The 22,411-nt window shown below is 38.9% G+C and overlaps 1 protein-coding gene across 2 annotated transcripts in view; it reads left to right on the forward strand.

The window, feature by feature from the left end:
- Positions 1-2,085: 2,085 nt before the first annotated feature.
- Positions 2,086-22,411, forward strand: part of Spt-I (serine palmitoyltransferase subunit I) — a 48,529-nt gene continuing 28,203 nt past the window's right edge. For both annotated transcript variants that reach the window (XM_083117826.1, XM_083117827.1), the window contains exon 1: positions 2,086-2,607. In XM_083117826.1, the coding sequence (XP_082973952.1) occupies positions 2,560-2,607 (48 nt within the window). In that variant the 5' untranslated portion in view covers positions 2,086-2,559. The remainder of the gene's footprint in view (positions 2,608-22,411) is intronic.

The raw sequence follows: 22,411 nt of genomic DNA on the forward strand, positions 1-22,411 counted from the left end.
TTTGGGCCCCTCTATACACCTGCAAAGTTTCATGAAAATCGGGGGGGGACACAGGGGTCAAATGCCCACTTAAATTTGTCCTCATTTTGACATTTGAGGGGGTTTGCCCCTAAAACAGTTTTTTAGCCGAAACAAAAAAAAAACACGTATTTCTTCCTTTGGGTCCCTTTATACACCTGCCAAGTTTCATGGAAATCGGAGGGGGACACAGGGGTCAGATCACCACTTCAATTTGTTCTCATCTTGACATTTGAGGGGAGATTGCCCCCTAGAACAGATTTTTAGCCGAAACAAAAAAAAAAAAAACACGTATTTCTTCCTTTGGTCCTCTCTATACATCTCCCAAGTTTCATGGAAATCGGAGGGGGACACAGGGGTCACATCCCCACTTCAATTTGTCCTCAGCTTGACATTTGAGTGGGTTTTGCCCCCTAAAACCGTTTTTAAGCTGAAACAAAAAAACACGTATTTCTTCCTTTGGGCCCCACTATACACCTGCCAAGTTTCATGTAAATCGGAGGGGGACACGGAGGTCAAATGCCTACTTAAATTTGTCCTCATATTGACTTTTGAGGGGGGGTTGCCCCCTAAAACAGTTTTTTAGCCGAAACAAAAAACACGTATTTCTTCCTTTTGGGCCCGTTTATACACACACCTGCCAAGTATCATGGAAATCGGAGGGGGACACTTACATAACCTCCCTTGTTAGTCTTACACTTTGTAATTATATAACACTGCATATATTATAATGTTTTATTTTAATTTGTAAAACTGTAACTGTAGAAAAATTGTATAATTTTTGTATAACATTTCTATCTTGTTATATGTGTTAAAGGTTTCATCCTGGAATGGAATGTCTCACATTTATGTGTGTTTCCATTTCCATACATTCAAATTAATACATACTCCTATTCGTTTCAACGGCATTGACAAAATCACCTCTGACATTTTATGTTAAAAAAGTAAGATTATTTTTGTGCACGTGTGTGTTAGCCGATGCCTAGCAAAGTATTTTAGGAACAACACTTGAAAAAAATTCTTGTAGGACTAACTAATGAAAAATTTCTTTGTAATCGAAGATCATAATACCTTTTAAGGTGTGGTAATATTATAATGGGATTGAGATACGAAACTCTCGGATCCGGATTTTCGGATCCGGATCCAGATCCGAAACTATCGGATCCGGTTCCAGATCCGAAACTATCGGATCCGGATCCAGATCCGCAATTTTCGGATCCGGATCCGTTTGGCCATCCCTAATCCAGAGTATCCGTGACTACAAAACAGAACTGGCTCGGTGGCCGATTGCGGTAGTAGAATTGTGAACTCGGCACCGAAGTTCCCGGGTTCGAGTTTCGACCTGGTGGGCATGTGTGGTATTTGTCAGAGTCCATTCATCAATGTCATCTAATCATCCCATCCCTCATCCTCGTCGCCACGAGTAGTCAAAAGTGGCAGAAGAGAAACTTGGAAATACATGCTAACAGCAAGAAACCTGACCTGCCTAACCTATCCACGTATGCGTAAAATAGCTCAAATAAACAAGACTTAACCTGCCTAACTATTTACATGCTTATTTCTTCTATTACATGCCATGCCTGCGTGGATAGGTTAGGCAGGCCTAGTTTGGTGCTGCTTTGCATCCCAAGTTGCTAAGGCTGTCGCTAGCCGCTCGTCCGCGGTAAGATTGAACCATAGAATAGATTGAACTTTCAATTTTGATCAAAAGATGTCGGCGCTGGGTACACCAGGGCACAGATTAGAAATAGGGGAGGGAGCAGTCACGGTGCCGCAGCTAATCTGTGAGAGGATCAGAGTCTCCGTTATGGCACAACACTTTAGCAACCTTGCGTCCTGACGTCACTGAACAATAATTTCATTTTTAAGGCTAAATGCCTAAGTTGTTAGGTTAAGCTAGTTAGGTTTAGTTCTCTTAGCATAAATAATACGTTTTCAGTGTATTTATGCTACTAGAACCAAACATAACAGACCTAACCTAACAACGTTCTCAATAATCATATGACGTCAGAATGCGATGTTGCTCAAGTGTTGTGCGATAACGGAGACCCCTGTGATCAACTCCACCTTGGATGGAGGGGATATATGATCTGTGCTTGGAGCTTTCGACACCTTGTGTACAAAATAGTGAGTGTGAATAGACTGCGTAAGCTCATGTTGTCACATACGAGTGGTGTCTACGAATACAGCTTCCGTCCGTTTTATCGAATAACATGTTGCTTTCCCTCCCTCGCACTCTTTTTCGTTTCGTAGCAAGTTTGTGGGAGTGACGTCGCTCATGAACAGGTGGTGTTCTGTTCTTATGCAATTTGAACACAAGTAAAATCGAATGAAAATTTACGTTCCTTCTTCTCGCCGTGTGTTATTATTGTGGGAAAGAATTTTATTGCTCCCTGTTAATAATTGAAAATATAACGTAGGAAAGATCAGATATGTTCTTTTAACATGGTCCAGTTTCCAAATGAGGGCAGGACTTGACTTGCATGTAGATGTTGTAAACGTGGAAAGTGTTAGAAAATTTGGTTTATAAATTCAAAGACAATGGCCCTTAAACTACTACTGCATGAATTGATTGGAACAATTATTCAGGTGAGTGTCATTTGCGATTTTTCTTTTTTAAAAATTCTTAGTTCTTGTTAAAATCAGATTTCCTGTTGTAGAACGCAACATTTATTGTTCGAACCTGTGTGGATAATTATTAATGGAACTAGTAAGACGTTTATCTTTCTTTCTGGCATACCTGTAATGATATTGTAATAAGTTAATGCTCCCCCCTCCAAATTATCGATTGGCGTAAAAAAATCACCACCTTGCATTCTCTATTTGTACCTAGATTAAATGTCTGTTTCATGTAACAATTTATTCACCATTGTTGTGTTTAACCCCAATATGTAGAAAAGCGACGTTAAATAGCCAGCCGGAAGTGAAAAATTTGCAGAAATGATAGTTTTGTTTTTGTGGAGTACTTGAGGCCATCGACCCACTGTACTCCCTCGAGAATTACGTCGATTTTTTTTTTAATTGACAGATTTCAACGTTTTACGTAATATAAAAGTGGATCCAGCATTAGGAAGCCACAAATAACTGAGATATTTGATCGCAAAGTATGACCTGCGCAAGCACAAGAAACTCCTGTTCCGGTCCACTCTTGCTCATTTTTCCCCTAAAAAATTCCCAAACAACAGCAAAATAACACTCCTGACATTACTACGACCCCAAATTTTATCTGTTTGCCTAACCAAACTTAACCTTACCGTGAATGGTTTGTGGGGCTACCCGTGCATGAAGTCAGCACCAAATTTTAACTGCAGATTCGTGATTATGAGGCCTAAATTATTGACTAAGCAAACAGTGAAAGAAATTGGGGAACCGTCCGGTATTGTAAGATCATGCCACAACTATTTCCAATACGAACGAGAATATATAATTTTAAAAAGTACTAACCTTAAAACAAGGCACTTTCTTCTATGTGGTTGCCTGGCCGAAGAACGCCACGATACTGAAAATTTTGATGCACTCCCCAATATGCATTTTCAAAGAATAGCACTAGAAATGCACGCCCACCTTGCAAACACAATCCCAGTATCATGTGACATGAACCGAAACATCGTCTGCAGTAAATCTCGCGCGGCCTGGCATAACACCAGGATTGCCAACCTTCAATCTCAGATATTTCCAACATGGCTCCCAAGTTACAAAACACAAATAACGTAACAACATGTTCCTTCATGTCACATGCAGATGGCAACGATGAAAATGACATCATCAAAATACACTCATTACTCCTCTGTAATACATCTCCTAAAGCTAAAAACAGCACAAATCCTTTGTATAGAACATAAGGTACTTGTTTACTATCCTTCGGACACATTTATTTATTTTTACAGAAGAAACTACTTACCGTAATAAGTTCCTGTAGCATTGTCGAACATCGGGAAGGTGTTTTGTGTGATGTGGGAATGTTTCATAGCTGAAATTCATGTTGTTCGTTGAAAATTAATTCTCCGACTGAGAATAGCTAGCTAGCCCCACGAACCATTGGTGCATGGATAGGTTAGTTCTGTTAGATTAGGAAACATAGTTAAAATTTGGTGTCGTGTTAGTATCAGGATCTAGAAATTGAAATTATTGCGAACCATTGGCGCGTGGTTAGGTTAGTTCATCTCAGGCAAGTGAAAAGGCCTATCAGAAAGACTTACTGGTAATGTGAAAAATTGCAATTAATTTCATCAAAATAACATTGATACACCTTCAGGAATGTTCCGCGAAGCAGATACGTAAGTACGAATGTGAAAAATTGATGAAACGAAAAAATTAGAGGTGTCCGAAGGATAGTAAATTTTTACCGAACATAATCTTCATAAATGACACAAATCATCACCTTATCACAGGGGTACAGAGCATCGACGGTACCGAGTACTTAACGTGTAGATTGTTTATCTCTACTAACAATAATACAATCAATATCAAGTCTTAATTTTTATGTCATTAATTTCCAAACCCTAATTATGAATGTAAAGTTTTCCTCTTTGCCCCTACCTGTGGATATCAATTTTTTATACATTTCGTGAGATAACTCATCTTACTCACCACAGGTTGTAACTTTCGTTATTGTAAAACTTGCTTAACTCTTTCGCTGAGGTCGTCACTTTTATGCACATCACGCAAGGTGCCTTGCTCTGCGGAAGTCGCATTATTGCGAGTTCATACTTCCACTCGCTGCGTGTGTCGAATTTCCGAAGTACGTCGCTTTTAGTAGCCTTCTGACATCTGTTGATAGTATTTTGAACTATTTGAACTTGTAGTTTTGTTTTTATCCATATAATGTTGCTAATTACGCCTCCGTTTAGAATTCTTTGACATACGAGCGTTGAGTGCTCTGACATGTCAGTTTCAAATGCATGTTCGAATGTAAACAACATGGCTTCGTCAAGTCGTCAACACTTGTCTGATAATGATGTTACTCAACTGTTATTTGCCGACTCAGAATCAGAAGGTGAATTAAGTTGTGACGATAATAGCGACAGTTTTTATGAGACTTCAAGTGGTGACAGTGATTGTGTAGTGTCTGATGAAGAATTTGTACCGCCGTCCGTAACATCATGGAGCAGAGTGCAAAACAAAATTGATCTAGGTGCGGGAATTTCAAAATTTTTCAAAATATCATACCACTAGGGACTACAGAATAGTTTGCCAGTGTAAGGAATGACTTTTGTAAGTTCTCTTTCATATATAATTCAATGTAATTTTGAAAACTATTTTTTTATAAAAATAATATTTTTTCAAATTTAATTACGCAGCCAAGGGATATTGTATGCCAAAGAATTCCGCAGCGAAAGAGTTAACATCATATAAATTGGCTGCATGGTTATGTGTAGGGAACGGAACTTTATGTGCTAAAAAACTCAGAAATATTTATTTTTTATGTGTCATAAATGTTGAAAATATGTGATAAAAACAGGAAAATATGTGACAAAAATAAAAAACATTTGGTAACAAAAACAAACTATAAAATGCATTTTAAACACCTGAAATTAGTTTCTAAATGATTACCTCTTAGCGAGCTATTTTTTGGAAGAGTTGCAGAGGATCACCATAGCTTTTCCAAATTCTCCATTGTAAATCTGTGACTATTATCTCTAAAAAGCATCTTATATTGTGAGAAAGATCGCTACACGTCACAAGAAACAATTCTTGCATATTTGAAGCACGAAATGTCACTAACGCTGAAGTTTTCCAAAGCTTCCTCTTCCTCTACTTCACTTTTCAAAACACGTGCAATTTGGCACAAAGTTTGAAAACCTTGGTTTTTCCCAAAAAATTCTGTACGTTTAGACATTTGCACTCGTGCGTTAGATCCAGTGAATTCTTTCAGTTTTGTTTCTACTATACGCGGACGATTCAAGCTTTCGTATGGAATTGGAGAGAAAGGACAGGTTTCTTGAGATGTATGCCAATTCGACTTTTAAGGAGGGCTCCATCAACAGTTCTTGCAGAATTCTTCTTTATCGACATCATTTACAACAGATACAATTTTTTCAAAGTTCTGGGCATAACATCTGCATCCAACCAAGTGCCTCATCGCGTAACTACAGGTGTAGGGGGAAGGGGAACTTCAGGACATTTTTGTTTAAAAATGTCTATTCTTCTAGGCGACTTGATAAAAACTTTCTTCACATTTGAAACCAGTTCATCGACATTGGGATAAAGAGCTCTTATCTTTTCACATATTCTATGCAACGCATGAGTCACACATTTAACGTGCACCATTTTGGGGTAGCTAACAGCAAGGCCTACTGCATGTAAGCTGCAGCATCTGTCAAGAGAAGAACATTGTCAAATTTTATGCCTTCCGGCCACAATAGCTGCATTGCTTCATTAAAAAGCCTTGCTATTGTTACGTGTAGCCAGCCCCAGCTACTTACAGCTATTTTCTCCCAATAGGATCGTAGGCGAGGTGCCAGAAGTCTGCCAGCGAGGGTGCTCAAAGACAAAACAAACCTAGCACTCTCGATATGAAAGAGGTGCGGAGAATACACATTTTTCCTTCGAGGATTTCGAGGTAGATGAAGTCAATGAGCGATTTTATGTATTTACAATGAAAATTCGCAAAATATGTATTTACATACGGAAAACTGGAAAATATGTGTTTTTATGTAAAATAAAATTTGCTGTGTTGACATATAAGGCTATGATCAGAATTTTGGCAAAAATGAGGGTCTCTATCTTATCACAGAAAAAACATTTATTTACCTAAAGTTCCTTTCCCTAGTGTACATATAGACACAATTAATCAAAACTGATTAAGTTAGATGGGTTAGGCTAGATATTTTTCTGTGTGTCATTTTGCCTCAATTACAGCTTGCAATGGCTTAAAAACTGCCATATTCATGTTCTGCAAACCTCAAACATTAATTTAGTCATTTTATAAATTCTGTCCAGTCTCCTGTATGCCTTACGTAATTCATCCATCATACAGAACTCAGACTCATAAAAGTGCAATATAGCTTAAAGTATCACATTAGCATAATATTGTTTTATGTGTATTTCACATACCAGGAGAGGCCGCGGTAGCTCAGTCGGTAACACGTCGGACTACCATGCTAAAGATCCTGGGTTTGATCCCCAGCCGGTTCAAATCCGGTAACTTTTCTAATGTTGGAAGCAGCCCCGGCACCCACCCAGCGTTGAATAACATGGGTACCTGGGGGAAACCCTGGGGGGTAAAGGCAGTCAGGGGCGTGATGCTGATCACATCACCCTCACTCACGACCGGATCAAGAAAGTGTGGGGCGTTACCCCCACACCCTCTATACGCCTTCATGGCATGGTGCTATGCACAGGGGAACACTTTGCCTTTTTTACGTTTACCTTTAGGAATATTAATATGGTTCAATCGAGAACTTTTTAGTGGGCACATAAAGCCAGTAATGTTAAATGAATAGTGTTGATTTTTTGGACTTTTAACCATTCTTTCTTACTTTCTATTTATACCTACATTTCAGGGACTGATGCCAAAGTTCTGATTGTTTTATTCCAATTTCATCATGGTATGCAGGCATTTTTTTTTCATGGTTCGATTTCTATTTATGTCTGTTAACACGTTCTTAGGAGTTTTAGCGATTGCTTACTGCATGTTTGCTTGAGAATTCTTGTAAATACTACTGTATTATTCTACTCTTGCAACCAACCAGTCATTTACTGCCATCTTGGTTATGAACTGCTGCTGCCATCTAGGTGATTGGTGTGAAGGGATTTTGTAGTTAGGTTAGGTGAGTCAGGTTTAGGGCTCTTAATATTCAAATAATGTTTCTAAATGCTTTCGTGGTTAGGTTAGGCATTCGTGAACATTTATTGTTATTTTGTCATTTATTTCCATTAGTTTTTTTTTTGTTCTCCAATATTTCATAGCTTAATCCTATTATTTTTAGGAATAATATTTTTAATTAAAGATGTTACAATTTTTAGTCCAGGTTTAGGGCTTCTAGCATTACAATAATTTCCCTCAATGCTTTCATGCTGTTAGAGCTTTCTCAAGTGAGACACCCCTTCGAGCCTTATTAGCGGTAGTCTGTGGAATGCCTTGTGAATGGATTCATTGATTGATTTAGTTTATTTTACTTCGCGTTTTGTGCCTCGGCTATGATAGACGCATGATAAGAGGAAGAAGAAGAATTTGTATTCTATAGCATGTTATTGATTGGTTGTTATAGTAACCGTGTGTAAGATGTACGTGAATGGCTTCCAGGCATTAAAGTTATGTTGTTAATTTGAACCTACGTATTTTGTATGTCTTGTGCATGTATACATAAGAAATCACACAACAAAACAAGGCTTACATCTATGGTGCAGTCGTACAGGATATTCTTGGTGATTCTTCGTAAGAAGAAGTATGGATGAAGACGTCACGAAGAGTACGCGACGATCATCATTCCAGCATAGGTTTATGCAAGCAGAAATTGTGTCGGCTTGATCAATTTCTACGGTAAGAACCAAGATTACACGGTTTGTGTACTATTTACAATAATTGCACAACGGTAAGGTTCAATCAATGCGATACAAATTGTGTCTACGGCGTAGATTACAATAATTGTACAAGAACAAAGTTTAAATCCGTGTGATACGGATTGTGTTTAAGATATTGTGATATTTAGTTGACCACAATTATGAATATGTTCGGTTTGAATTTATTCTCTGAGTTCCGGCCAGATTCGGAAGAAATAGAAGATTATTTAACGAGGTTCGAACAGTCTTGCTTGGCTCATGATGTTAATGAAGCCAGGAAGGTACCCATACTGATTGCAGTTATAGGGTCTGAAGCTTTCAAAGTGCTGAAGAACATCCTTGCACCTGAACCAGTAGATCGTCAAACGTATTCGACCCTCAAGGACAATCTGCTTAAACATTATGGCCAGAGAACAAACAAATATGTGGAACGTTTTAAGTTCAGGCAATGCATGCAGGAAAGCGGCGAGGATGCAACACGATTTATGGTACGTGTGAAGCAACAAGCACTTAAATGTAGTTTTGGTCAGTACTTACAAGAAGCCATTGTAGAGCAAATAATTGTAGGCGTTCGGTCTGACGCCATTAGAAAGAAATTACTATCTGAACCTACATTGACTCCAGCAAAATGTCAAGATATTGTGCTTGAAATGGAATTAATTGAACGGGAAACACAAATGTTCATACATCGTGAAAAAGATTATAGTCCTAATGTAGTTGCATTTGCTGGGACACAGAAATTTAAACCATGTTTCCAGTCCTCGCAAGCGCACAAAAAGAACTTTGTCAATCCTCAGAATAGAAGTTATAAAAGCACCGAAGAATGTGACAGATGTTCCAGAAGACATGATCTTGGACATTGTCCAGCAAAATATTCGATATGTTCATTTTGCAAAAAGAAAGGTCATTGGCATGTAAAATGCAAGTTTAGGAAAAATAATGGTGGAGTTGCGAGTAAGACAATTACAAGTGATCAAATATCTACGTCTAATATTAAACCTTAAGACGCTATTGTTGGTGAACAAAGCATACATAATGAATTTCATGGTTTGTCTTTATTGCACGTTGAAGTTAATGATTCTCATCCGCCAGAACATAATACTTGCACTATTTCATCAAGCACAGACAATTCACAAGTGGAAGATGCAACACTCACTCGTTCAAAAGCAAGGAGTGTTAGTTTCAAGCCAAGAGCACAAGCTATAGATGGCACTAATGTTCTTGTGTCGGCAGGACCATGCGTAGTTGATTTGTGTATTGATAAGCGAATTTTACAATGTGAAGTAGATACTGGATCTACGGTTAATTTGTTTAATAACAAGTCTTTCAAACAATTGTTTCCACATCGGCGAACACATTGTACTTCACTAACGTTACGAGGCGTGAATAATGATAAGTTAAAGTTGAAAGGTCAAACCTTGGTTGATTTATCATTGAATGATGTATTGTATAAATTGCCGGTTATATTGTGTGAAGAAGAACTGCGTTATCCGTTGATTGGACGTTCATGGCTGGACAGTATTCATCCGGGTTGGAGAAAACTGTTAGCACAATGTAACACATTGTTCACAAATACGGGGTCCGAACGAAATTATAACGCAGATATTAATACTAAAATACCGGAAAGTGAAGGTTTGAGGGCACAGCTGGAGAAGAAACTTTTCGAACACAGGCAATGAGAGATAAGGATGTTGAATCAAGGGAAAGTGACCAACTGCGATACAAGAGACATAAATATATGACTGAACGGGAAAGGCGAGTGGATCGCCCACCATTTCTTGGATCATGGTGGGGCCGAGAAGAGAGGAAGAGACTTGACAAAACTTATCTTGCATATCTTCCGAATGATCCAGTCTGGGTGCAGACCCCGAAGGTAAATTCTCCGAAGCATGTACCAGGGATGGTATTGTCTAGAGTTGGCAACAGCCTGATATATAAAGTGCAGTTGTTCGACGGATCGACACGAACGGTACACGTCAGGTGGCTACGAAAACGTGAGTGTGAACCAAACCCCTCATCAACAGATCTACCTGATCCAAACCATGAATCGATACCAGAAGGACAGCCGGAGGATGCAGAGGGAAGAGATAACCAAAACCAACATATACAGACGCTGGGCACACACCAATCAGAAGATCGAATAGACTTAGGAGACCTCCTGATAGATACGGTGAGACCAGCACTTAAAACAAAAAAAAGAGACTCCAGGAGGAGATGATAGACGCATGATAAGAGGAAGAAGAAGAATTTGTATTCTATAGCATGTTATTGATTGGTTGTTATAGTAACCGTGTGTAAGATGTACGTGAATGGCTTCCAGGCATTAAAGTTATGTTGTTAATTTGAACCTACGTATTTTGTATGTCTTGTGCATGTATACATAAGAAATCACACAACAAAACAAGGCTTACAGGCTAATTTGCGAAGATGGGGATGAGTGATGAAATTGATGAAGGGACATTCACAAACAACCAAGCCCGAACGGGATTTGAACCCTGGACCCTTGGCGTTGCAGCGCGATGTGCTAACCACTCTGCCACAGGGTCCGGCACCTTGTCAATGGAAAGTGGGGATATTTGCACAAGGTACCTTCTTGCATCTTTTTTTTATTGATAAATACTAGGAGTTTTCAGAACTGCAAACAGTGTTAATTACTTTCAGAAAGCTTCAAATTTAAGTTCACAACCATTTCCACTGTTATTCGATACTTGCTCTTTCTTCTATGAATGAAAAATGTCTTGTCAATGGGAAGTGCGGATACTTGTGTAATGTACTTTTTACTACCACCACTTCTTTTTCTAATTAATTGCACTTTTCAGAACTCCAATCAGTGGTACTTACTTTGATGAAGGCTCAGATTTACTGTAACAATCATTTCTACAATTCTGCAATCCTTAGTCTTTCTCCCATGAAACTTGGAAAAAATCATTAAACTATCAGAACTGTTGCCAATCTGTCTCCGACTTCAGGGTTTTGTATTTGTATATATCTGTTCATCTGTCTGTAGTCCCGGAACACAGGTTGTGTTTGGTGAAGGTGTCTATGCATGGATATAGTGTAACATGTGAAATAAATAGAAAGGATGAAACAGTGGTTAAAAGTCCTAAAATTCAATATGAATCAATCTTCACTGATCAGCTACAAAGAAGAACTAAATAAATAGTGAATTAGTTTTTACAGTACATGTGCTCATGCTGCAGTATCCCTGCAAAGTTACCTGAAGAAAATACAGTGACATTAAGCACATAGAGGGGATGGAAAGTGGGCTGTGTACATTCTTGATTTTGATTATAGTATTAATAGTGTGATCAGCACAATGCTATGGCTTCCTTTACTATAAGGTAAAGTTGCCCGACCCTGTGGCCGAGTGGTTAGCACATCGCGCTGCGACGCCAAGGGTCCCGGGTTCGAATCCCGGTCGGGTATGGTTGTTTGTGAATGTCCATTTTCATCCATTTCATCACTCATCCCCATCTTCGCAAATTAGCCAAGAGGCACAAAACGCGAAGTAAAATAAACTAAATCAATCAATCAATCAATATAAGGTAAAGTTCCCTGTGCATATAGCGCCGTGCCATGAAGGCACGGCACATTTAGGTGACGTGAGGGTAGGGCCCTACACATTCTCGATCTCAGCCATTTTGGAGGTGATGTGACTAGAACCTCACTCTGGCTGCCTTTACCACCCAGATACCCATTAATTTGAGGATGGGTGAGTCCCAGAGCCGCTTTATGCATGGACAAGGCTGGATAAATTCAGAGTTTATGTGACCCACTGCAGGAATCGAACCTGGGTCTCCCGCTTGGCAGTCAGATGCCCTACCAACTAGACCACTGCGACTCCTTTACTATAAGGGTAACTTTATTAGGGGTCTTTGCCAGTGCTTGAAATGGAAGTTTGTAGCTATGGTATGCTTGGTCGAGTTTGGGGATAGTTGAGTGGCGATGTTCATATGGTTCAATATGGAGACAGTGATGCAGGTGGGGGATGCTTGCACAAATTTTCTTAACTGGAGGTAGAACATCCCTGCACTTGAGCACTAGTCTTTAAACATAATCTCGTGAGCAAGTGTTCTCAGATTACCAGCCAGGTTAAGTCGATGGGAATCATCAGGGAATGATGATGATGAGAGCAATGTATGCACTCGAAACATTGGAAGCCAACATCGACTCAACCTGGGCAGTAATCCGAGAACACTTGTTTGGATCACGTCACCGGGAAAGCTACAATTCCTAAGTGCATACTTGCGCCACTCTGTCACATAACATTAATTACATGCAGAATTGCCCTGTGAAAATTAACAGCAAGCTGGTGTGGTGTAAATCCCGGGTTTAAATACTAATCTCAAAGGTGTTACATGTGGAGTGTTGGAAGTGACAGTGTCACTTAAATGCATGTAGTGTTGAAGGAGCTGATCATGCCACTAACTGTAATTCAAAAATTCCTAATGTAACCTTCCTGTACCACAAATGGGTTTCCTCACCATGTACCTACTGTTTTTAGTGTTTACCATTTGCAGTATGTGTGTGCTAGGTGTTGTTCTAAGAGAAAGATATGGCAGAAATATGTGTATGTAATAATAAAAAAGTGATTGTTAGTAAATGTGAATCACAAATGAAAGCTTTTCTTATTCTGACTGGAAAATACAAATAATCATGAGTACTTGTATGTAAAAAATAGGCACAAGTACCAGATTGTTTTTCATGTAAATAAATTTGTGTCGCATTTTGAAAATAAAACATAATATTATGTGTATACTCCAGCACAGACTGGTTTGTGTATCTATGATTGCATAATATCTAGTTGCTCTATTTGCACATACATTATTTATAATAAAACATGGAAATTAATTTTTGTAATGGAGATTTTGCTGTTTTGTTGGAATTAAATGATTGTACAGGGTCCTCTGGTCAGCCTTGGGCACTTTGACGGCGGCACGCTTAACAGCTGCCTGGATGCCAACTACCGTCAAATTGCGTGCGATATCTCCGCTATGGAAACAGCTAGCTTCGAAATGATTTCAAGTTCTCAGAATTATAGTTACAATTACATTCAAGGTAAGCACGTTAATTGTCACGGGCGATGTTGGAAATGTTGTCCTCGTGCATCCACTCATTTTTGGAATGGTTTTAGGAAATTTGTTTTAAATTTTATGCAATAATAGGCTAACGATTTGCCATAAAATGCCTTTTCTTGTTCCTTGGCCAGATAATGTAGGCGTTTATGTTTAAAAATTGTGTCGTGACATTTCTGTGTGGTATTGATTGATTGATTGAGTTGGTGTTTTAAGTCCACTTTATGCACAGTAAGGCTAATTGGGACTGGACCTACAGTTTAAAGTGGGATCCGAACCACTGTGCCTCCACTGGGTATTTAACCCGGGACCCCTTGATCACAAGGCAACGATGTTACCACTACACCATCGAGGAGGCACGTAGAGGTAACGTCGTCGCCTTGTAATCGAGGAGTCCCGGTGGAGACACATGGCACAGTGGTTCAGATCCCACTTTAAAAACTGTAGGTCCAGTCCCGATTAGCCTTACTGTGCATAAAGTGGACTTAAAACAACAAATCAATCAATCAAAAACCATCGAGGAGACACAAAAGTTGTAAAAGAAAGAATGCATTGGCGTCCCATGAAATTATTTGTGTCTTATTAAATCAATATTGATTACAACCTGCAAGAAAATTGGATCCAAAAATTTTGTTGCTCACGTCATTGTTCTCTGTAATGCATTGTAAATTACCAGAACCACTATGTGCCCGAGTAGTGGTATTCATGTTTCACAGGTATAGTGTTCTTTTGTGACTGTTTTAGTCACAAGTGCTTCTTTCGAAGATAACAGCTTTTTCAGTGTCTAATCCATGAAAATAATGAAAAATGTTCAGCACATTTACTTTGATTTGATTTCATTTATTTTACTTCACGTTTTGTGCCACTTTTTTTAATTTGCGAAGATGGACATACGTGATATGATGAAATTGATGAATGAACACTCACAGACATCCATGCCCAGGCAAGGAATCGAACCTGCGACTCCTGGCATTGTAGGGCGATGTGTAGAACGATTAGTACTTATTTTGTTCTTATTTGCCTGCTTATTTTGTAAGTTTTTAGTGCCTATCAATCCTCATCCTGTTTATAAGCCCTTATTTAACCTCACTTAGATTGGTAATAGTGATGACCGTTGATGGTGTAAATTATATAGGACACTGAAAAGTCTCATATAAAAATTATGTATCATTTTGAAAACAGTTAGTAATTATACTTAATGATGAAAACTTTTCTTATTCACAGACACTTTATTTCTAAAAGAAATATATAACAGGCAAATTAATGTGTGGGTTCGAGCCCCACAGTCTCATTTAAGTTGATGCTACTTGCACTGTCCCCTAATTTTGTTTCACTAAACCACAATAATTTCTTTACGCTGGGTGTACTTCTGGCTTCATGGCAATACTGGTGTTAAAAGCATAGGGATGGGAGGGCACGGCCCTTAATAATTAAGAAAAATATTTTGGAAGGTGGCAGATCAGACTCTCAGAGATGCCAATTTTTACTGTAATGACCTACTATGTTATGATAATTATTGCAAATTCATTCCTGCAACAAATACAGTTACAATAATTAAAGTGTCAATTACAATTATAATCAAAATAAGCACGTACCTTGTCACAAGAGATGCTGGAAATGTTGTCGTGATGCATCCACACGGTTTTGGCATGTTTTTCGGAAATACCCATTTACATGCAACAGTTCAGCTTCTGAAATTGCTACAGTTTCTCTCCTGATATTCTTCTTCAGTTCTTCTAATGTCTGAAGGTTTGTTACATTGACTTTATTTTACAATTTCCCCCATAGATAAACACCTTACTAACGCTAACTGATAAGTCAGGGTGACAAAAGAGGAACGGGAGAAGAAGCCACGTTAGTTTAGGGATTGAGATGTCTCTGGTTCGAGTTACGAGATGAGTGCGAAACACTTACGTCCATGTAGCCATGCACACTGAATCGGTTGATTTCGCTATATTTGGCGGAAAACTGGGAAATGGCACAACATGCGATAAAAGTGTGAGAGAAACATTGCAGAAATGTGAGATTGTTAAAGAAAGTTAAATTTAAACAAGGCTGCAAATGTGAAACTTAGAATGTACAACAATGGAACAAAAGCTCTCTCTCAATGATGAAAAAGGACAGATGAAGGAAGACACTTCTTGTGATCAAAATGTGATAAAAGTATTGTAGGCCAGTGAGTTATGAAAATTAAATTTGGAAAAGGCTAGATATCCCTTTTCATAACAAGTTCAACAATGAACAAAAGGTTCCAATGTTGCTGGGAAAGGAGAGTTAAAGTCACAGTGTGTGATAAAAATATTGAAGGATAGTGAGTTTTTTTCAAAGAAAATTAAATTAAATTTAGAAAAGACTAGATATCCTTTTTTCAAAACGAGTTCAACAATGGACGATAGGTCCCATTTCTGCTCGAAAAGGAGAGATAAAGACAGTTATTTTTATCAAAATGTGATAAAAAGAATAGTTTCTTTTCAAATAAAATTAACTGTGGCCGAGCGGTTATCACATCGCACTGCTATGCCAAGGGTCCCGGGTTCGAATCCCACTTGGGCTTGGTTGTTTGTGAATGTCCATTCATCAATTTCATCACTTATCCCCATCTTCGCAAATTAGCCAAGAGGCACAAAACGTGAAGTAAAATAATCTAAATCAATCCTTCAATAAATCAAATAAAATTAAATTTAGAAAGATAGGCTAGATATCCTTATTCAAAATGATTTCACAACGTAAGTAAGGTTCCATTGTCCCCTGTAAATGGAACCTTGCTTCCTTAGAGAAGAATATTAATCGTGGATCAATTACCCCACCACTAACATTCCCCATGATTCATTTACAGAAATTTAACTGACTCTCGTTCTCAATTTGTTCACAAGGTTTCGCATGGTATTTCTGTGTGGAACAGGCACACCTGAGAATTCTGTTGAAAATCGTCTACGAACATCCCTTCAAGAATTTGTAATGAGATACGAATCGTACATAAAACGTTTCGTTGTATTGTAAGGCTAATTGGGACTGGACCTACAGCTTAAAGTCGTATCCGAACCAGTATGCACCTCCACCAAAAATCGAACTCGGGACCCTTTGATTACAAGGTGCCATCGAGGAGACCCTACGTTTTGTTGTAATGTGTGCGTGTGTGCCATTATTAAAACTATAGCAAAACACAAATAACACTTGGAACACTATACACTTAATAAACACTGTATAAAGCAATAGAAAATCGCAAGAACACTTATAACACGTACCTACTCTCATAATACGACTGAAGGCGTGACCTTTCACGTAGTAGTACACCCAATTGTCAACCTCACTTCCACATAGTACACCCTGGACTGTAGACTAACGAGGCTCTGGCGACTGGCCCTTTGGTCAGTATAATTCTGTGTGTTGTCCTGTGTTTTGTCGTTATATGTGCTGAGTGCCCCTTTACAGCCTCAGCTTTTAACCAAAGTCAGAAAATTTTAAGATTTTAGTTTTACGGCATTACAGTTATGCCACTTTAGTTATGGTAAGGGGCTGGACTCCATATAGTATGACGGGTGCAAAATAGCCTTAGTGCTGACACACCCAAAAAAGAAATTAAATTAAAATAAAATACGACTGAACTGAGATTGGAAAGTTACTGAAATGGAATGGGGCTAAGAATGAAATCCACAAGTTATGCTCAAAGCCATGTGTTTCAGTTGGCACTCTGGTGCCACAAGGTGTTAGGAAACTTAGGTTCCCTTTTAGCATGTCTTGTTACCATAGCTACGTGAAATTTCCTAAAAACATGCCAAAAACGAGTGGATGCACGAGGACAACATTTTCAACGTCCCTCATGCTCGTGACAATTAACATGCTTATTTCGAATGTAATTGTAACTATAATTCTGAGAACTTGAAATCATTTCGAAGCTAGCGGCTTTCATAGCGGAGATATTGCATGGGATTTGATGGGAGTTGGCGGCCGTTAAGCGTGCCGCTGTCAAAGTGCCCAAGGCTGAACGGAGGACCCGTTATAAATGTAAAAAGTACTCAATTCATGTGTTCTTACTTTTCACATGCATAGGTGCAAGTTCCGATTGTATAGTGGTATATACCAATTTCACATAAGAGAATGGTTACAGTTTTGGCTGTTCCACATGGTTTCAATGAGGTCATGTCACCCTCCATCTACCCCCCCCTGATTTTTTTTCACTTATCTCAATCTGTTTTAATTGTATAGCACTTCAAATTGCCATTAAAATGTGTTGTCTGGCACTCTTGAGACCCTCAGCACAATATACCCTTTCTTACACTTTTTTACATTATACACCAGGGGCGTGCCGTGACCTTTCGTGATAGGCAACCGATGGGTGAATTTTTCGTTTCGGTTAAGTATAACAATTTCAAATATAATATAGGTCTAGACACATACCCATTTACAATAATGTGCGTAATGGTGACGTATGGGGCTTGAGTGTGTGATGTGCATACATACTGCAAAATCAAATCTTCTCTGCACGGTTTTTAAAGAAGGAAAGCAGCCTTTCGATATAACTTTTAACCTTTTGAGTCCCAAGGCCTTTTTCACATGTAACCCCCTTGGTGCCCGAGCCGATTTTGAGCAAAATGCAGAGTTTCGATTAAATGAGTGTAGATCGGAGACTAATTGCCCTAGAGAGATGAGTGATATACCGTTGTACGCGAAATGAACCAGAGATTCAGACGATATATAATTTATGCACATTCGGCGTACATATGGAGGGGTAAAGGGGGGAAATCCCCTGAAAATACTTTTTTTAAAAAAATGGGGTTTCGCCCCCCCCCCCCGAAAAAAAAGGATATGAAAAGTTCAAAATGCACATAGAAATTATCGCTGGTATGTAAGAAACAGAAAAATAGTTGCATCATTGTCGTATGACCAATGTAACTTGAGTTGTACCCCCAAAAGGAATGGTGGGCATGCCACTGATTCAAGCTTCAAAATGCAGTGGTATACCTTGAAATGACTTTAGCTCAGAGACTATTTGCCCTGGAGATATGAACTATATACCGTTGTACGCAGAATGAATCACAGATTCAGACGATATATAATTTATGCACATTCAGCGTACATATGGAGGGGGAAAGGGGGAAATCCTCTGAAAATACTTTTTTTTTTAAAAAAATGGGGTTTCGCCCACCCCTGCCCCCCAAAAAAGGATATGAAAAGTTCAAAATGCACATAGAAATTATCGCTGGCATGTAGTAAACAGAAAAATATTTGCATCATTGTCGTATGATTAATGTAACTTGAGTTGTACCTCCAAAAGGAATGGTGGGCATGCCACTGATTCAAGCTTCAAAATGCAGTGGTACCTTGAAATGACTATAGCTCAGAAACTAAATGCCCTAGAGATATGAAAGATATACCGTTGTACGCAGAATGAATCACAGATTCAGACGATATATAATTTATGCACATTCAGCGTACATATGGAGGGGGAAAGGGGGGAAATTCCCTCAAAAATACTTTTCTTAAAAAAAATGGTGTTTCCCCCCGCCCCCTGCCGAAAAAATGTCAAAATGCAAAATTTGTGCAAATTTGGCGTATATATGAAGGGGGAGGGAGAAAACCCCCCAAAATTATTTTAAAAAATTGTTGAAATGTTTGAAATTTATCTTTTCCCTTGAAAAGAGACGTAAAAGAGAAGTCCCTTTTCCCGCCTTTTCACCTTCATTTTCATGAAGAAAAAAAAAGGTGCAAGAAACATTTCTGTTAAATACATGTGTTAGGAACAATATAAAAAAAATCTAAATTCTAGCCAAAAATAGAAAAGTTATAACGTAAAAACTACGACCTGACACTGGGTATCTCGATCAAGATACTTGGGACTCAAAAGGTTAAATTCCAACCATGAAGAAAATTATGATTTACCTGATATTTGAGGGCAACTATAAATTAAATTACGTTCTTCTTTAACCCTGAAAATAAGAAACATCCTATTAGCATAAAGTTTTGATATTAAATAAACGGAATGGTTTCGGTTTCTTACTTGGCTAGAATTATGAATCATGACTTGTCTTCAGTTACTAAATGCAAGCGTAGATGTGATTCTGTGAATGTTCATGTCTTTGCACTGCATTATAAAAATTGCTCAAGTCACTCACCATAGCCTGTATAGTTTCATCAGTGGCGTGCTCAGGATTTTCGAAAGGGAGGGGTTATGTATACTTTTTCTTGGTAGTCAGCCCTCATTTTGTCATATTTTCCTACTTTTGACGTTCTTTTTAGGAATACTTGGCAAAAGGGGGGTTATAACCCACATCAACCCCCCCCCCCTCCCCCCTTGGGCACACCACCGAGTTCCATGGTCCTACATTTGTATTGAATAAAACGCATGGCCAACAAAATAATTTATTAAGATCATTGCTGCCACATAACCAGATAATATTGTTGTACTGAGATGTTTTAAACTGCCTAATGAAAATTTTCCCATCTTTGAAAGAAGACCCCTAATAATCAAGTCCTTACCTCCAACACTGCAAATCGATGGCTCGTCTGGTATGTCAACCATGGCGGAAATTTTCAATGTAGAATCATACTTTTACATCAGGTACAAAAACACTACACAAAGAACAGAAAAACACAGCACAATATCACAGTAAAAAACAACACGCATCCGCAGCACCCACGCTTCTTCCGTTTCACCCTACCTGCAGTTGCAGTGTTACATACCCTCCATATTTCCGAGTAACTGACTACATGACGGATATGTTCAAGTACTGGCTGTGATTTTATTTCTTATAAATAGCACACGACTGGTGATCACTGGCTAGCTTCATAATGTAATTTGTTAATTACTATAGTGTTTCAAACATGAAAATCGTACCGCTTGAGGTGGTGCTACGGATGCACAGAAAATTCTGGAAGTTAGCAACACTGTGGCCCGTGTGGATGAATTCTTTCCAACACCCTTGCCAAAGACAGATGCGGTCTTGGTGTTGCTTGCCCTCGGCCTTTTTTCTTCGTGAACCGGGCTGGACAGTGACCATGCAAGAACTGCATAAGTCACTCAAAAAGCGGGGAGAAAGGCGAGCAGTCCTCTTCTTCTAACGTGGTCAGTCGTTCCGCATCGCCCAGCATCGTCAAGGGTGCAGCCAGTTTATGTTTCAAGCCAATAGAACAGGAAATAGGGGAAATGAAAATTCTGTAATGTACATATCTTATAGTAAATAAATTCCATTCTAAGGTATATAAAGGCATTGAAAAACACGGACTTAAGATATCAAAAGTGTTTTAACAAACAACGCAAGTGGCTCTTGCCCCACCTTTCCTTACCGCACGCTTCTGTTATACACTCAGAGGCAAAAAGAAAGCAACACATCCTTTTCTGAAATCAAAATCAATTTATTCCATGAATATTCAGAAACCATGAAAACTAAACAAATCCTGAAGTAATCTTTTTGTTTTGTTAACATTCTGAAACTAGTTTACATGGTTTACATTGTTGACATTCATTGCTGTGAAGGCATACATAATGATCAACAAATGGAACAGATATTAAACAAACAAACAAATTTTGCTCTTGCAACAAAATGTATGCTGTTTGTCACCTCAAGTTGGTGACATTAACAACTTCTTGTACTGTAATGTTCACAAATTGATAATCAAAAGTGCGTATTGACACCTCGGGCATGGATTACTGCCTGCACCCTCCCTTAGATACTCCTGATCAGACCCTCAATGGTTTCCACAGGAATGTTGTCCCATTTTTTTTTTGCAGAACATCGTGAAGTTCTCCCAGAGTGTTGGGTACACGTTGCCAGACACGTCTCCCTAAAATATCCCATAAATGTTCGATAGGATTCATGTCAGGGCTCCGAGCTGGACATTCCATTCACTAAATGCCCATTTCATTCCAGTATTGCTGGACACACTGGGCCACATGGGGACGTGCATTATCGTGCATCAGAAGAAAATCGTCCCCAACAAAAGGTGCAAAGACAATAACATGCTCTCCCAGGATTTCTGCAATGTAGCGATGAGCATTGAGGGTGCCATTCATCACGAAATCCAATTCTGTACGGGCAGCCACATTTATCCCTGCCCACACCATCACAGAACTTCCCTGAAATACTCTTCTGGAAGACAGTGTGCAAGGGGAATATCATTCTCCAATCCTTCTCTATACCCTCTCTCTGCCATCAGGAAATCTCAAGCTGAATCTTGACTAATCTGTAAACAATACTGTGCTCCATTGTTGCAGCGTCCATTCCTGGTGTTGCCATGCAAAATGCAGGCGCTCCACCCGATATTATCTGGTAAGTTCAGGGCTCGTGGCAGGTCTCCTAGCAAAGAGATTGGCATCATTCAACCTTCTCCTTACTGTTCTCATACTAATGTTGGTTCCTCGAACATGATGAAGCCAATTCCTTACTTCAGTAGCAGTAGTGTGGCGATCACGTAAAATTTGAAGCTGCAAGAACTGGTGGTGGAAAAATTATGTTACGAAAACCTGAATTTCTAGCATGTGTGCATATAGGTTACAGGAGGGGAGGGGGAGAAAGAGCCAGATATGACGCCTGCAAGGTGAGAAAACTAGTTTACCTAGGAGGAAATAAGGACAAACATTCATTCCTTAGAAGTGTAGAGTGACTAGCCATGTGAGGTTGTGTTGTTGTATCTGTAGCTTGAAAAAGTGTCACAGATAAAATCAAATAAAAACCACTAAGAATAACTGTGTTAGATTATTTTGCATGTGTGCATGGTGGAACCAAACGTTTTTGATGTTGAAAATTGTTGCAAAGACATGCTCTTTCTCTACAAAGAACGAGACTTATGTTTTTCTTACTCATATCAAAAATTTT

This window comes from Lepisma saccharinum, chromosome 2, assembly GCF_977018435.1.
Source record: "Lepisma saccharinum chromosome 2, izLepSacc3.1, whole genome shotgun sequence".
Lineage (NCBI taxonomy): Eukaryota > Metazoa > Arthropoda > Insecta > Zygentoma > Lepismatidae > Lepisma > Lepisma saccharinum.